The following is a 15,265-nucleotide window of genomic DNA, read 5'->3' as shown; positions in this document are numbered from 1 at the left end:
GTTTTGGGCCAGCCCATATCGACACTTGGTTGTCACGTGTCTCTACTTTTGAAGCATGCAGTGTTACTCTCCACTCATCAGAAACGGTCAAGTCTGAAAAATTTTATTGTTTTCAAAGATTATTTTGCCATTGACCATTGACTATGTTCCAACAGAACATCATTTGCATGTAACCGTTTCCTTTGAAGTCTATGCAATTCATGGTTGATTCAAGGGACAACCAAGATGTCCTCTGCCTTCAATGGTGATCACATTTTTTTTTTCTCTTAAATCTAATTAATAGTTTAATCATTTCAAGGTTCTATTTTGGAAAGTTTGGAAAACTACCCTGGCTTCTACTAAGCCTTCCATATATGCTGCTTTGACCACAGATTCCTTTACTCAGAGTGAGACCATTTTGTATATAAGTAGCTCTTCCTAGGCCCTCAAAGCCATAGCCAAAAAGATTTTCTTTGGTGGAGTAGAAAATGGAGAGGAATATGGCAAAGGAACAGCCTCAAGGTCTTGCCTTAAGGAGGAATCTGGAGAGGCTGCAGTTGGAGTTGAGCACCATTAATCTTGGAATTCAGTCTTACATACCTGGACAGGGAATTAATGGAAATTGGGGGGTTCCTAGATATGGTGTTGGAGAGGAAGTTCATGATCAAACAGAAGCAGATGGTGCTGTGTTTGATAAAGGTGATTTTTTTTTTAATTCTAGGCTTTTTTTTCTGAAAGTTTTATCTTTTTATTTTAATACACAGTGGCATAAAAAAAAAAAAGCAATGAAGAAATGCTATTGCCTTAGAGATAAAGCCTGACTAAAAGATTCTTATCTATCAATATTCTTGTGCGTGAATGAATGGCTTGACTTGACATTTAGTATTTTGCATTTGATCTTATGGTTTTACCTTTAGCCTAGGGCTGTCCTGAGATTTGGCTTTGCCATGGAAGTTTCTTGTATGTTCTGCAGAAGGGTATATAGAGTGCTGAATAGTTTAGTCTTCTCCTTGTTATTAGAATAATTTAGAATGAGGGATATTACCATGTAACACTCCAAATGCTAGCATTTACAAATAAAAAGTTGCCGTAAATTAGAGAAACATGAATGATTTTAAACGTATACATAAGGTAAAGAAAACATATTTCTTAACATCCTATTCTCTTGCCTCAATCTTCCCCTTCTTGCTAGTATTTTGTCAGTTTGTGCATTTGTAACAGCTTATTAATTTTCCTACTCTTATTTTGAGATGTACCATTTATAAAGGAGTATTTGATGCAGATTCCTTTTAAACCATGCAGGACATTATTCAGTGTTCAATTTAACAGTTGAGGAACCAACGATTGACATGAAACATCCTTCCCGGGAAAGTAAAGCTGAACCAGTGCCTGATCCGTTTATGTCACCATTTGTCCGCAATTTGTCTGGTCCAAACTCCAGTGATATCCATCACGGTGAAGGTTTCTCCAGCAATGCCTTAGACATTTCCAAGACAAAAGGGTATCCTTCTTTCCATGTCTGTTTTGTATTTGCGATATGTTTGTATGAGGTGAAAAACAGCAAACATGAGAAACTAATAGGTATAAGTGCAAAGTGTAAGAGAATGTAGTAAAAATTAACTTTATTTTCCTTTATAGTCATTGATAAAATCTCCTGTTCAAGGAAATGTTATAAATGTTTTTCACATTTTCACTAGTATCTGATAAACTCAAGTGCAGTAATCTATCTGAATTTAGTATTATTGTAACTCATTCATTGTTCAATACATTAAAATAATAATAATTATAATAAGGCTTCTCATAATATGGGGAGCTATTCTATAGTTGACGGTGATAACTTCTATAGTTTCCAAGTGTTGTATTTATAGTACAATTATTTGTGTACTGTACAAGATATTCACCTGGAGTTTTTCCATAGTTGGTTAACAATAATATTCATTCTATCCATTATGTGACATTACATATATCGTATATGAAGTTATTCTGCTTTGAGATTTTTACTTATTCTTTCCATGTTAAGGTTACTTTGAAATATTAGGGAGGTGAGTGAACCATGACACTGCAGGGACATTTTTAGAGCTAAGTTACGCAACCTTTTTCTGCCATTTCCATCACACATAAAAAGTAATTGTAGTCTTGTTCTTTTTTCTGGTTTCAATCTACATCAAATAAGTGTCTCGGTTACCATATCTTCCTCTGAAATAAGTTTAGCCAATCCGAATCAGTAACTGTGTCAGAAGGAGGTTGATTTCACTTTTCTGAAAAGATAATGATATTCTGTACCTCAAGTTTTAGTCATAGATAGTTTTCAAGTCCAAATGAAAGTGAATTGATCTCTTCTAGTGTACTGCACAGGTATGAAAAATGGGAATTGATCAAGTTTTTAAGAGAGTTGAATAATGTATGTCATAATGCCAATATGCTTACTGATTCCCGCTTAAATAACTTTCATTTGTTGAGATACAATTCAGGTTGTTTCTCTGAAGCTCTTACTCTAACTCTATTGCTTGAGACTGATGGTAATTATATTAAGTTTGCAATTTAGAGCACTATGTGGCCAGTTTTATATATGCAGAACTTTAGAGCTTCTTCCTGTCTTTTGGAATTTAAAAACTGTTGTTCTGAACCTTGAATTCGTTGAGTTGTATGATACCCTTTTACTCTGAATTATTTTAGTATCAATATGATGTGACACTCATTAATATGTTCTCCTGATAACCGAATCTATCTTACTCATGTTTAATCTGGTTAGTTAATATTTGTAACGAACAGCAATATTTGAAGTAAATGCTATCATTTTTCCATTAATACATTCCCAAGTTTACGAATTAAAATTATTTATTGCAATAAACTGTGAGAACTTTTTATAAATAATAAAATCCTCCATCTGATGTTGCATAAACTTAGTAGCAATAGCTCTACACTGTCTTCACAATAGGCATAGAAATAAGGTTTATGCAATGCTACATTCTTAATTAAACCCAATGCTTAGATGTTGCTGGTTGTTTTGTTTGCAGCTTTGGAACAGATACGGGTGAAGAGAAGGACATTGAAAACAAAAGTATGTGATTGAAGACAAAAGTATGTGAGGGCATCTTTCAATCAAGAGGTGGTATTATCAACTTTAATTTATGAAATTTGCTTCTTAGAATTCATAAACAGACATGCATTGCTACTAGCTACATACATCTTTTCATAGCCTTCATGCTCCTAAACAAGGAACTGCATTGTATTTTAGAATAGCTAATCTAAACTAAGAATTAGATGGCTGATTACCTCGTTCTGCAGGCATGTATTATTGAACATTTGAGCTTATTTATGGTATATTTTACATCTACATAGGATTCAATGGCCTATGGGGCTGAAGTGAGTGAAAGAAGAAGATAATCAGATGAAGTTTGATGGTTTCTGTCTTTGCTTGGATGAGATAGAGAGGATTCAAGATGATGATTAGTTGGCCTAGGTTTCTTTGTTTTTGGTTGTTAGTTTAAGGCTTTATGGTAATTTTGATGACATTTGAACGTTATGTGGATAAGGTACTTATGTTTGGTTTTTCATGAATGTTTAAAATATTGGATTTTTGGTTGTTATATACTGTTTGAATTTTCACTAATAAAAATATCTTGCTACAAACACAAGCAAAATGCGCCAATATGCTTCTACTTCTTAAATGATAACTTAACACCACTTGATATAAAAAACTTATTATTTTATTATAATATAACATTTTATTCTAAAAAAAAGTTATAAAAGAATTATTTTTTACTATTATACTGTCAAAGAAATTTTATTCATCCTGAAAAGTTACTCAAACCAATACACAACCTTATTTTGTTCATATATATATATATATATATATATTGAGAAACCTATTCAAGATACCATCTAAAACTACTAATTTAAGCACTTATTATTTTTTTCTTCAATGAGAAAAGGGGAAGTTCATCATGGAACTTGGGTTGGAAACCTATTCACTTATTATTTATGACCCAATGATCAGAGAGACCCCTTAACCCTAGATAGGCATTAGGTTAGGTATTGAATTAAAGGCTTGGAAGTGATGAGGATAATAGAAATTAAAGATTAATTTACAATAATTGTGAGTGTGACTACTAAGTGAGTGTGGAATTGAGAGATGAGATGTTCTAGTGGTTCTAGTATAGAGATGTCCTTTGATGGGTGTTCGCTAACTCATTTTCTTCAAGATAAATAGTAGTTAACTTTATCTTGTTGATGACATTAAGAAGGATTGTGAATTTTCTTGTATTAATTGCAAAAATGTTTTTTTTAACTAAATAATTCAAGAATTTAGTGGAATAATCTAACTAAGGTACTAGGCTAGACATATTTGGAACTCAACTAGTATAAAAATATGTGTTTTTATAATCTTGAGAATATTATCCCAATTTCCTTTTATACACTGAAACTATTCTCATTATTTATTATTTATTTTTACCCTATGTATCAAAGTTTTTAAGAAGAGATTTGAAGTCCTTTTTTTTAAACCAATTTCACCCTTCTTAATTGGTAATTTGAGTTTGTAATTTGCTCTACAATTTAAGAGATGTCAATTGCTTAAGTGATGAATTGAGAATCTTTGAAGTAACAAACATCATTATTATATGCCTTCAATATATATATTTTTTTCTTTTACCAATCTTATGGTTTTTGGTTAAAATTTTTATTGATTTAAAATATTTTAGTTAGACATATAGCATAAAATAAGATTATTAATTAGATTTGAAATTCCTCATAAGTAAAAATAAAATAAAACAAATTAAAGTCTGAAAAATAACTTAAAAAAAATAATAGATAGAGGAATAAAATTAGCATAATAAATATTTGCTACACAGGTAAATGTTCAAAACATCTGATATCCATTGATTGATTCATTATTATAATTAACAATAAATAAAAAAACGCTAAAAAACAGTAAACATAAAATGAAAATTATAGACAGACAGAAGTATAGAATTTAAATTCCTCTCTTATGGTAAATAGAAAATAAATTATGCATTTTCTCCTAAAATACAAGCATTGCACTGTTTCTTTCTCTTTTATTACAACATAATTTACTCCATTCAGTTTCACTCCGTAATTTTTTTAAAGGCTCTAGCTTATAATTTTAATTAATAAAGAAAAAAACTATATTTTTCAAGAATCATGACAATAATTATAATTATTATTTGAAATTCAGTCCACTTTAGAAAAGTATTTGATTAAAATAAAAAAAAATTATTTTTTGCATCAAGAGTAAACTGATTTTAGTACCAAATTACTTTGTCAATAAAAATGCTTAATTAAATTTTTAATCTCTAAAATTTGGATTGATTCAATTTTGGTTCCCAAATTTTAACAAAAACCACTTTAGCTTCTTAAAATTGAAAAATAAAAATGTTCACGAAATATAAAAGAATTGGAGATCTATAACTGAATTTAACTAAAGTTTAGAGACTAAAATATAATTAAGACCAAAGTATTTGAAACAAATTATTTTATTTAAAACTTTATCCCAATTAAAACAAATTTCATGAAAATAAGATGTGTTAAAATAAAGTGTACATATACTTTAGAATACCATCCGCTCTAAATAAATGTACTTGGAGTTGAATGGTTGTTGACATACAAGTAGAGGAAATGGGGTTAAATAAATTTAACTAAAATATAATTGAAAATACATAATAGTAATTGATTATTGTAATTATCGTAATTTATTACAGAGAAAAGTTTTTTGTAAACGTGGTTTGATTTGGCAACACGTGTTGGCAATAAGGGGCAAAGTGGCATGTGAGTGATGAACAGCCAATCTTTTTCTGTCAGAAATGAAAGTTGAGAGTTTAAGAAGGGAAAGAAAGGAGCAAGAAAAAGCTGAAATTGAAGAGAAAGCATGTCCTCTTCTGAGTTTGTTTCCATTTGAAAGTAGAAAAAAATGAGTAAAAGACAAAATCCCCTTTTGCCATGATTGACTTGGGTTGGCTCAGTGAGCAATGTTTAATGTTAGTCAATGGTCAAGTTTTAGATTTTTTGTTGTTTTGAATGTTTATTTTGGAATTGACCATTGACCATATTCTATCTAAACAAAATGCATGTAACTGTTTCGTTTGGATTTTATGCATTTCTCGTGTTTGATGTATGGTACAGTAAAGATTTAGTCAGTCTTCAACAATGTTCAAAATTATTTTCCAAATTTAATCAGCAATGTAATGATTCTCAGGTTCTGTATATGGAAAGTTTGAAAAAGTACCCCAGATTCTACTAAACTTTCCATTTATGCTTCTTTTATGCTTTACTCAGTTTGCGACCATTTTGTATATAAATACCATTTCCTAACCCTTGAAAGCAACAGCAAACAAAGTTTTTTTGGACAATGGAGAGGAATATGCCAAAGCAACAGTCTCAAGGTCTTGCCTCAAGAAGAAACCTGGAGAAGCTGCAGTTGGAATTGAGCAGCATCAAACAAGGAGTTCAGTCTCATGAACTGGGGCAGGGAAACAATGGAACTTGGGGATTTCTTAGATATGGTATTGGGGAGGAAAATCATGACCAAGCCGAAGCAGATGGTCCTGAATTTGATAAAGGTGAATTTGCAAATTTTTTCTTCTCTTTATTGTTTCATAATAGTGGCATACCAAAAGTAATGAAAAGGCTGATTCTACAGTTTCCATTGTGCACGAGTGCCTTTGACACTTGAAATTTTGGATGTGTCACAGAAATTATGTATTTTTGTTAGCTCTGTGCATTTGTAGCATAGCTCATGAATTTTTTCTATTGCTCTGTTATAGTTTAATTTTTCCTTTTATGTCTTTTTAAATGGAGTTCTTGTGCCAGAAATAGCTTACTCATCATGCAGATCCCTTTCAAACCATAAATTATTCAGTGTTCAATTTCACAGTTGAGGAAACAGTGGTTGACATGAAATTTCCTGCCAGTGGAAGCAAAGCTGAAGTAGTGCCTGATCCACTTTTAACACAGTTTATCCCCAATGTGTCTGCTCCAAACTCCAGTGGTATCCACCGTGGTGAAGGTTCCTCCAGCAACCCCTCAGATGTTTCCAATGTAAAAGGGTATGATCCCTCTTTCCATTTCAATTTTGTAATGAGACATGAATGTATGAAGTGAAAAAGAACAAACATGATACGCTGATAGTTAAAAGTGCATAGCAATAAAAGAATGTAGTCAAAATTTAACTGTTTGTTCCTTAATAGTCATTGCTAATCTCCTGTTCTGGGAAATGTTACAAATGTTAGAATTTAACTAATTTTGCCAGAAGGAGGTTGGTTTCCCTTTTCTGAAAATACAATGAACTTCTCCATCTCAAGTTTTAGATGTAGTTTTCTAGTTTAAATGGAAATACTTGTTGCATTGAATTTTGTGGACTTTTTACACATCATAAAGTTACAGTGTAGATCGTGCATTGAAGATTTGAACTACTTAATGGTATATTTTTCATAAATACAGGATTGAAGAGGAGTTGCAGCGGGCGCATGAAGAAGAAAATCAGATGAATTTTGATAGTTTGCGTCTTGGTTTGGATGAGATGGAGAAGAAGATTCAACATGATGATGATTAGATGGCTTAGGATTCTATGTTTTTGTTTGTTTGTTTCTGGTTTCTGTTTAGATTAATGTTATTTCGTGATGTAATTTGAATAATAAGTGGCTATGTTAACTTATGTTTTGATTTTCATGAATTGTTGAAATATATATATTTTTTTATGAAATATGCTCTTTGAATGTCATTATATTGAATGAAATTTCCGAAATCAACTTAATTTTCACCAGTGAAAAAAAAAAAAAAATACGCTTTATTTAGTGCAAAGAAAAAAGATACGTTTTATTTAGTGCGGCTTTTGCGCTATCCGCTTTCGTAAAAAACGCGGTGGTATTTTTGAAATTATTTTGATTTACGAATGCGGTTTTACCTTTAACCGCATTTGTAAATCCTTTTTTACCTTAAATTTTGAAGCGCGCCACACACAATTTCAAACTTTATTTCTCGCCTTTGCCTTCGTTTCGCGTTCTCACTCTGAGTTCGTCTCCTTCTGCTGCATCTCCATTCCATTTGTGCAATGTAAGTTTCTTGAACTCTCTTTCTTCCTCTTCATCTTCACAAATATATGCATAAATGTTTTTCGTTTTTCTTATATATGTTTTTTTTCCTTGCATTGGTGGTCTCGAAGCACTGTTTCGTTGGCTGACATTCAATTTTCTTACATTGTTTGGTTTCTCGCATTGCTTAGTACTCTTTTATTGTCTTCGTGGTTTCTTGTGGATTTTTTGGTTTGCTCTGTTGCTGCTTCCCTGTCCGCCGTCGCTTCTGCTGCCGCCACCGTTGTTCGCTCCCGTGACTCTTCATCAACGTTGGCTTCACACAAGATTGACGATGTTTTAAAATTTTTAATTTTTTTAATGATTTGGCATATTCAAGTGCGGTTAAAGCAAATAACCGCACTTGTAAATGGTATTTATAAATGCGGCTATATAACCGCATTTATATTTCTTGATTTACAAGTGCGTGTTGATCAAATGCGGTTATAAAGCCGCATTTATAAATTCGAAATAGCCGCATTTGTTTTATGTTTCTGCACTAGTGTTTTTAACTTTGTCATTTGTTATTAACGATTTTAGAGATTTTTTATGATCATGCCAAAAAGATATATTCAAGTTTTCGATTTACATAAAAGTACAATATATATGCTAAGTTTTTACTTCAAGTGTTTATCAATATAGAAAAAAAAAAGAAATAATTTGAAAGATAATGATGAGAATGTAGAGATGAATGTGAAGATGACATTAGTGTTAACCTATGAATTTTTCCCAGTTGACTAATGAAATTATTTATGTTTTTGTTGTAGATTAAATTAATAATGTAATTCATTAAATTGTTCTCCATAAGTTTCATAAGTTTTACAATTTTAGAGCGATATGTACTTCCATATGTATGAAGTTTTCCTCTCAATCTAGCACACTAGGGTTGAACCTCAAGGTCCTTATTTAATCTAATTTGCTAGGGTTAGGTGTCGCGTTGATGGGCTTGTTAATTAAAACATAAAATGGCTCAATGCTTTTAACGCTTTCTTGCTCAAGCGAGATGTAGCTCGCTCAAGCGAGAAAGACGTTGATTTTTTTATGCTATCCCCAAAGCATTCTCGCTCAAGCAAGAACAGACTCGCTTGAGCAAGGTGCTTCGCTGCTGAGTTGGACTTTTTTTTGCACTTTTTGTGCGTTCCAGGTCTTCCAACTTTCTCCTTTTAGCTTATATTATTCTTCTTTAGTCAATCATCTCCATTCTTCCTTAGAAACCTGAAATTAACATCAAATTTGGGAACAAAATGCTCTTATTCAAATTAAGATAATAAAATATGTAAACATGTATAAATTCATAAATTAAGGATTATTTTATATGTTTTTTAGAAATTAATATTTTTAAGTTCCTATATTTTAATATGAAATATTACTGAAATTAGACACTTATCACTCTTGCACTTGTACCTATATCTGTTCATGTTCATAATACAGTTATTGTAGATCACAACATAACAACATACACAAGGATAAGCTATTAAAATAAATTTTCAATGTAATAAATTGTGTACAAAATGAGATCTTTTAATTAACAAACCACAACAATTCAATTTCATTCAAAAACTAACATACAACAACCATATAAATACACATATATTTATACATCAAAGATATTTAACAAATGGAATATCAACTGACATTTTTAAGAAGACTCGTATTAAGTATGTCCTACTAGAGACTAACATTTGATCCAATTCAAGACTTAGATTAACAACTGGACCCAATGATAATGGAATAGAGTAAGTTCAATACAACTCAAGTCTCACATCTATACATGTTATGGTGTGTAAGGACTCCCTCCTGAGCTTCTCACGACTTGATATCTTATTCTGTGACTTAGACCATTAGTGAATAAAGGGGATTTCTATTACAACATAATTGTCATTACTTAATACACAAATCAAACAAAAATTCATATATCATCCCAAATTTGTAAACACAAATTCATTTAATTTTAATCACTTTCAACAACCATTTTCATGCAACATACATCATTTGAAAAAAAATCACAATTCAATTAAATATGCAAAATAATATTCATTTTTCATTTATAATAAAAATTCACATACAATCCATTATAGAGACAAGTGGAGAGAGAGAAAAAAAATACTTTTTAGATTGAGTAAAAATTGTCTCGCTTGAGCAAATATTTCTTTTTTTGAGTGAAAATTTTGGTACAAAGCAAAGATTGACTTACAACTCTATTTTCTCTTGAGGGGAAAAAGTCCTTCTCTTGAGTGATAATAGGCCCAAGAGTAAGGCTTGATTCTTTATTCTATTTTTGCTTGAGTGAAACTATCATAAAATCAACCACATGCAACATAATCAAATATATTTTCAAATTTTTACTCAAAACCATATTAACATGTACAACTCTTAAACACATTCAAAATACAATCCATTATTTTCTCAAACATCATCCAACCTTTTATCATTCAAATTCAAAGTGTGTATTCATTCACATCAAACTCATAAATATTCTTATGCTTAACATTGAATACTTGGCTTTAAAATAACCATGACCTGAACCAATTTTTTCCAGATGTATTATTCTAACATAAAACTAATAAACACAGAACAATTTCATTCATTCAAACTATACAAATCTCATCTCAATTTAGATTCTTCTCAAGCTCAAATATCTAAAATATGTTTGAACAACACACAACCCTAGATAAAACTCAAAATAATGTGACAATTTTACCTTAACATCTAGCTCATCTATCTTAAGGTTCTACCAAAAATATAAATAGTTTCTCTTATCCGTAATTTCTCATTTCAAAGAAAGTTTGAGCTCAAGCAAGAGAGTTACCCAAAATAGACCTAGAGTAAAATATCCAAAGATAACCAAATTTTGGTATGAGCTTAACCAAGTTCAGAGAGTCTTTTTTCTCAATTAACCCCTCCAAGATTAATGATAAATTCATAAGCAAAGAAAGATGATAAACATCTTTTGAGCAACCAAAACTTTGTTTGAAAATCTAATCGGTTGAAAATGATTCCTAACACCCTAACTACTGCACACTGTGATCAAATTATGAAAGAGATGGAGTTTAGAGAAACTAATTTAGAAATAATACATAGAAATTTTGAAAAAGATGGAGAAAGAATATTAAGATGGAGAAAGATAAAAAATATGAAAGTGAGAGAAGAGGAGCTTAGTTTTAAATAATTTATTTTCAATATTTTTTTATTTAAAATTTTAATAAAGGTAAATTGGAATTATAGAATATGCTTATTAAATAGAGGAATTTTCTTTATATATTATCACTAGTCTCTATATATTTTAAGAAAAAAAATATATTAATAATAGTGCTTAAAAAATAGTTGGTGATTATATGATAACTGTTTTTAATGTTTGGATAATTTTGTTTTTATTTATTTATTTATTTTAAAATATAATTAAGGATGAAGTAAAAATATAGAATTAGAGAATTTCATTTATATATAATATTTTAATAAATATTTTTCTTTATTTTTTTATCTTATAAAATTTAAAGTTACTTTTCTAATCATTATAAAATATGTAAATTTTTGTTTTAAATCCAATAAAATATTTTTCTTTGATGTGTAATCCTACAAAATATAAACAATTATTTTTAGTGTCTAATGTTTATTTTAAATAATTCATTGAAATTATTACTTAATTTTTTATTTAACATATAAATAAATAAGTAATATCATATACTATTAAGAATCAAAAGTGATAATTATTAGTTTTACAGAAACCAAAAATAAATAAATAAATAAGACCTAAAGTTAAAACTCCCATATTTTATAATAACTAAAACCATATTTAAGCCTTAATAGAAACAATAATAATAAATTTAAAAGAATTCAAATATAATACTATAATTGAACTTATCTATGAATTTTAAAAACTTTATTTAATATTATTTCTATTAATTTATGATTATTAAAAATCTGGAATAAATATAACTAATGTAATTGATTTAATTCTTTATAAAATTTCAAACTCAATTAAATTTACATATTACTTACACAATTAATTATTTAAAATCAGGAAAAACATCAATAAATTCCTTATTTTGAATTACCTTTATTTACAAAATATATTTAAGTAATAAAACGAACCTATACTTATATATAATATTTATATTCTTCATTATTAATTGAAATAAAACATTTTAAATTATTTTAAACTTTAATAAGATATAGACAATCATCACCACTAAATATAACTTATCTTAAAATATATTTGAAATAAATTACTATTCAATGTTATTATTATACTTTTTATCTTTAAAAATTGTGAATAAGTAGTAATATAATATTCAATGTTATTATTATACTATTTATATATCTTTAAAATAGTCAAGACTTGAATAAAGTTAATTAATAAATCTTAAATATATTCTTATTTGAAATCTAACTATTTAACAAAATAGTAATTATTATTGTTTCAATTTTTGTAACAGTTTCTAGGATTTGAATAAAATTAAATTACATATATAATAGTTTACTAATTTATTTGACGTTAAGAATTATATAAAAATTAAATAAATATTAAGAAAGTCTTTTTTGTAATTATGATTATTCATAAAATTTATTTAATAACTATATAACAAATTAAATTATGCATTATATATAACTAATATATTTTAATTTTATATTCTGAATTTCATAGAAAAAAAAGTTGACATAAGTAGTCATATAATATTCAACTTATTATGATAATATTTAAATACTTGTATATCTGTAAAACATTAAAAATTGAATAAAATATTAAATATTAAATATTTTTTTAAAGTAACTATTTGTAAGAAAAACTGATAGTGCTAGTATATTATTATTATTATAGTATTTAAAATGTGAATAAAACTGAATTTGAAAATAGTATATATATATATACTAAGATAATAATATATCATTTATTATTAATTGTCAATTTAAAAATTTGAATAATAAATAGAATGTTATGACTTAATATTAAAACCATGAAAACTGATGCCAATCATAAAAACATTTATAAGTAGCATTCAGTAATTTTTTTTTATTGAATTTAATTAAGAGTATTAAACTCAATTATATCTAATGACTATTATATTGTTAAATTTTTAATCAGTTATATATATATATATATGTGTGTGTACGATATTCTTTTGCACAAGACTTATTAGATTAAAGTGTCATAAAAAATCAATTATTTTAAAGTTGTCCTTAACTATAAAATAAAAAATAAAAAAATTTGTAGATATATTATCTTATATATTGTTTTTATGCAATAGAAATACTCCATTTTGAATGATTGTAAACTTTTAGTACATAATTTTTTTAACTGGTCTTAATATATTAATTTTTCTATATTATTTATTAATTTAAAATATGAAGATTAAATATGTAAATAAATAATAATAATATTTTAATGATAAATATTCATTATCTAGAGATCAATTTAGTGACAAATTTTTTCTCTATATTGAGTCACTATATTAGTTTCAATATAATATGTTCATTTAATTAGTATCTATATGACCATTGGATTAATTTCTATATAAGATTGTTAATGAGTGATCTCAATGTAATATTGTAACTCAATAGATTTCTATATAATTGATCAGTAAAGTTATTTCTATATAATGACAAATAAGTTAATTAGTGTGAATCATAATTTAAATTGCTTTCTAATCTAAGTTATCAAAAATTTAGTTACTTACTAAAATTACATTTTAAATTAGTTTATAATTCAATTAAGGACTAAATTACACAAAGATGGGTTGATGTAAAAAAGAAACTTTATACAAAAACATATACATAATAATATATCTATTATATTATATTATATTATTAATATCACTCTTGACAAATTATAGTAAAAAAGCAATAGTTTTCAATCACATTTGAATAACACAGTGTAACTTCGTACTCAGCGACTTTTGAAAGACTTATAATAAAGATAATTATAAACACTATTGGTAGAAATGATTTTTAGTAACTTTTCTTTCGAAACACTTATAATAAAGATAATCAGAAATCATATTGGTAAAATAGAAGGTGGTGATGTATCAATCATTCAGCTTCTCACCACTTCAAATTTTACTAAACATGAAATATCTCTTTTCCTTAAAAGGTTTTATGTTTATACATGATCTTTTGAGCTCAAGAACTATGTATCATCACATGTATCAATCAAGACCAACAAACCCACCAAAAAGAAGACAATCATACAAAATTGATTATTGTATTAGGATCTATATTTTCGCAATTCATGACCCGAAAAACCTTATTGAAAACGTGGTTTAATTTGGTAAGATTTAAAGTGGCACGAGTGAGTGATCAATGGTCAATCCTTTTGTGAGTCAGAAGACAAAGAAATGAGTAAACAAAATTGAAATTGACAGGAAAGCATGTCCTGTTCTGTGTGTGTCTCCCTTTGAATTTAGAAAAAATTGAATAAAAGCAAATATCCCCTTTTGCTGAGATTGACTTGGGTTGGCTCAATGAGGAATGTTTAATGTCAAAGTCTCCTTTCTGTTTTTAATTTTCTTGGTGTTTTTTCAAATGGTCAAGTTTGAAAATTTTATTGTTTTCAATGTTTATTTTGGCTTTGACCATTGACTGTTCCAACTGAACATCATTTGCATGTAACCGTTTCGTTTGCAGTTTATCAAATTCAGCATTTGATGTTTGATCAAAATGCCTTTTCTAATTTAGTGAGTAATGTAATGATTTCCAGGTTCTCTTTACGGCATGTTTGACAGCTACCCTGCATGGAGTTCTTTCTACTCAGCTTTCCATATATGCTGCACTTATCCTTCACACACTGTGTGTGATACCCTTTTGTATATAAGTAACACTTCCTAAGCCTTCACAGATATAGGAAAACAAGTTTCTTTGGTGCAGAAGCTTCAACCAATTGGAGAAACCATGGAGAGTAAGTTGCCAAAGGAAAAGCCTAAATCTCTTGCCTTAAGGAGGAACCTGGAGAAACTCCAATTGGAATTGAGAAACATCATTCAAGGAGTGAAGAGAAATAATGGAACTTCGGGGTTTCCTAGATATGGTGTTGGAGAGGAATTTCACGACCAAACAGAAGCGAATGGTCCTGAGTCTTACAAAGGTGAAATTCAGAATCTTTTTAATTTTAGATTGCTGCATACCAAACATACTATACCCTTAAAATGAGTTATTGTGCCACAATATCTTACTCATGCAGATACTTCTAAAACCATACAGGAAAT

At 28.5% G+C, this 15,265-nt stretch overlaps 2 protein-coding genes across 2 annotated transcripts; both read left to right on the top strand.

Annotated features, from left to right (window-relative positions):
- Positions 1–184: 184 nt before the first annotated feature.
- Positions 185–3,569, top strand: LOC137823157 (uncharacterized). The gene is made up of 4 exons (XM_068628305.1): positions 185–678; positions 1,282–1,480; positions 2,997–3,088; positions 3,322–3,569. Exons 1-3 carry the CDS (start codon positions 468–470, stop codon positions 3,046–3,048), a joined length of 462 nt encoding a protein of 153 aa, XP_068484406.1. The 5' UTR covers positions 185–467; the 3' UTR covers positions 3,049–3,088; positions 3,322–3,569.
- A 2,642-nt stretch (positions 3,570–6,211) lies between these two features.
- Positions 6,212–7,663, top strand: LOC137821585 (uncharacterized). Its single transcript, XM_068626242.1, has 3 exons — positions 6,212–6,557; positions 6,872–7,043; positions 7,438–7,663. The coding sequence occupies exons 1-3, from the start codon at positions 6,347–6,349 to the stop codon at positions 7,547–7,549; spliced, it is 495 nt and encodes a 164-aa protein (XP_068482343.1). The 5' UTR covers positions 6,212–6,346; the 3' UTR covers positions 7,550–7,663.
- The last annotated feature ends 7,602 nt before the right edge of the window (positions 7,664–15,265 follow it).

This window comes from Phaseolus vulgaris, chromosome 9 (assembly GCF_000499845.2).
Source record: "Phaseolus vulgaris cultivar G19833 chromosome 9, P. vulgaris v2.0, whole genome shotgun sequence".
In the NCBI taxonomy this organism is placed as follows: Eukaryota; Viridiplantae; Streptophyta; class Magnoliopsida; order Fabales; family Fabaceae; genus Phaseolus; species Phaseolus vulgaris.
The sequence above is the reverse complement of the archived record's forward strand: the minus strand, read 5'-3'. Positions and strand labels throughout refer to the sequence as shown.

Coding starts and splice junctions, on each gene's coding strand:
- LOC137823157 (XM_068628305.1), top strand. CDS start 468: ATGGAGAGGAATATGGCAAAGGAACAGCCTCAAGGTCTTGCCTTAAGG. Junction 679..1,281: donor TGGTGCTGTGTTTGATAAAG/GTGATTTTTTTT, acceptor TAAACCATGCAG/GACATTATTCAGTGTTCAAT. Junction 1,481..2,996: donor GACATTTCCAAGACAAAAGG/GTATCCTTCTTT, acceptor TTTTGTTTGCAG/CTTTGGAACAGATACGGGTG.
- LOC137821585 (XM_068626242.1), top strand. CDS start 6,347: ATGGAGAGGAATATGCCAAAGCAACAGTCTCAAGGTCTTGCCTCAAGA. Junction 6,558..6,871: donor TGGTCCTGAATTTGATAAAG/GTGAATTTGCAA, acceptor TCAATTTCACAG/TTGAGGAAACAGTGGTTGAC. Junction 7,044..7,437: donor GATGTTTCCAATGTAAAAGG/GTATGATCCCTC, acceptor TCATAAATACAG/GATTGAAGAGGAGTTGCAGC.